The sequence below is a fragment of the Propithecus coquereli genome, unplaced genomic scaffold (assembly GCF_000956105.1).
Source record: "Propithecus coquereli isolate 6110/MARCELLA unplaced genomic scaffold, Pcoq_1.0 Scaffold3, whole genome shotgun sequence".
NCBI classification, from domain to species: Eukaryota; Metazoa; Chordata; class Mammalia; order Primates; family Indriidae; genus Propithecus; species Propithecus coquereli.
The window spans coordinates 4514031-4516261 of record NW_012148618.1 but is presented as its reverse complement, the minus strand read 5'-3'; the positions used below and the strand labels follow the sequence as shown (position 1 = coordinate 4516261).

The following is a 2231-nucleotide window of genomic DNA, read 5'->3' as shown; positions in this document are numbered from 1 at the left end:
GGAAGAAACACAAGTACATATCAAAAGATACGACAGTTGCAATCTCCCAAACAAAAAATCCAATCACAGATCCTTGTGTAGTTCATAAGCATGATGACTGGGTGTTCATGCAAATGTGTGAGATGTGCCTCCCTCAAACCTTGTTACGATGTTGGCACATTGCCCATCTGACGTGACAAAGGAAAAACAAAAAACCAATCACAGATAAACAAGCCACTTGAGAAAAAATCATTAAGCAAAGACAGACTACAAGAAAAATACATGGGAGACCCAACCCGTCACAGGTTTTAAATTACAAATAAAATACTCAAATAAATAACCAAAATCATAAGCCAGCAGACATGCCTGCTGGGTTGGACTAGAGTTTTTAACTGCCTTCCAACTGTCTTAGTAACTGACTACACAATTGATAGAATTAAAGCCAAAAGTAGTCCACAGGTTAATTTCATTGCATTACTTCAATTGTCTCCTCCTAGATCTTTTGGCATAACAGTTGATGAGAATTAAAACTAACCACCCCATGTTTTGCCTTCATTCACTTGCTGCCATGAAGAAAAGTGCTTATAAACCCATAATTGGTCAAAATGTAGGTAAGAAAAGGGAAGTATTTGACTGGCAAAATTATTTAGGGTTATCCGTCCTTGAACAATGAATTGAGTGCCATCTGCAAACCTATATCTAAAGGGGTTACGCCATGTGCATCATCTATTATAATGACACCAGACTGAATCTTGTGCTTCTGACTCCCAATTTAATACTCGCTCCACTTCTTTCCTACTCAGAAAAGTTTATAATAAGTTGAAAAAGGATGCATCACTTTGTGATTCTTAGTCTGGCGTAGGCATTCAAAAATACAGGCAGTTGAAAAGAAGAGTTAAACAGCAACATAAAAGTTGTAGGGAAAAAGGAATTCAAAACGGTCTGAAATATTATTTTTTTTATGTCTCTGGTCCTCACATCTTCATCCTTTAAATCTTTTTAACTTGGCAGTAATATCTTTTATTGAGGCAATTGTAGATTCACATACAGTTGTAAGGAAGTAATACAGAGAGATCTCTCGTATACTTTGCCCAGTTTCCTCCAATGATAACATTTTGCACAACTATAGTATAATATCACAACCAGGACAATGACATATTGACATTGATACAATCCACCAATCTTACTCAGATTTATTCGAATTCATTTGTGCACGTGTGTGTATATTAAGTTCTACACAATTTTATCACTCAAGTAGGTTCGTGTATCCGCCACCACTCAAGATACCAGACAGTATTAGCACCCTGGGATCCTTCGTGTTGCCCTTTTATAACCACGTCCTCCTCCCACCCTCCCATCCTTAACCCCTGGCACCCACTAACCTATCCTCCACTTACACTTCGGATTGTGATGCCACACCCTAGCAGAGAGGGGCCTTGGGTACACCCAGCCCTCCCTCCTCCTCGCTTCCTGTTACTGCTCTTTCCACCTTCACGTCACGCAGGTGGAATCAATCTTAGATAACAGCTGGTCACAGAAGAAACGGGATTTCACTTTATTGATAGAGAAGACTAGCCAAAAGCAAAAAGACACAGTTTTGATGTTTAGGTGCATATGGCTCTAATATGTACATATCCACTAATATGCATATTCCTGGCTATTAAAAAAGAAGGAAAAAGAGAACATATATTCTAGAAACTTTATAATGCTTCCCATCAATTTAAGTACCGTTTCCTTCAAAATCAAAAAGACTTTTTTCTCAGAGTACCAAATTTAAAGCAGCATGGTTCAGCATTTTCCACTTATATTATAGCCTTTTATCCATGGCAGAGACCATAGTCATTCTACATTAGAACATGGAAACCCTGACTTCCACTTAAGGAAGCATCTTGTTTTTCCCTTGCAAACCATTGGAAACACTGTCCTTCACTTGAATTTAAAATCAAAAGAACGAAGGGTAAATTGCTAGTTATAAAAACACAGTGTAAAAAGTAACATAAATAAAATGTCTATGCAACTTTCATAGCACCGAGCAGTATGCATGCAACTGGAATTCATACCTGCAGAGCTAAGGAGGACACTGAAATCTGTTCCCCTCTGTGATCCTCCGCTTTCGTTATTGACCTCTTTTTCAATATCTTGATATCGATCCCAGTTAGAGACGATCTTTCTTTTAGAATAATTTCCCTGTTCATCATTCTCTTCTCCATAGGTCTCTGCATCGCTGTCATCTTCAACCTGCAATCATTAGC

General features: G+C 38.2%; 1 protein-coding gene across 1 annotated transcript in view; it reads right to left on the bottom strand.

The window, feature by feature from the left end:
* AVEN (apoptosis, caspase activation inhibitor) overlaps positions 1-2231 on the bottom strand; it is a 243749-nt gene that overhangs the window by 187853 nt on the left and 53665 nt on the right. Inside the window, exon 2 of the mRNA XM_012649511.1 lies at positions 2040-2217. Coding sequence (XP_012504965.1) covers positions 2040-2217 — 178 coding nt within the window. The remainder of the gene's footprint in view (positions 1-2039; positions 2218-2231) is intronic.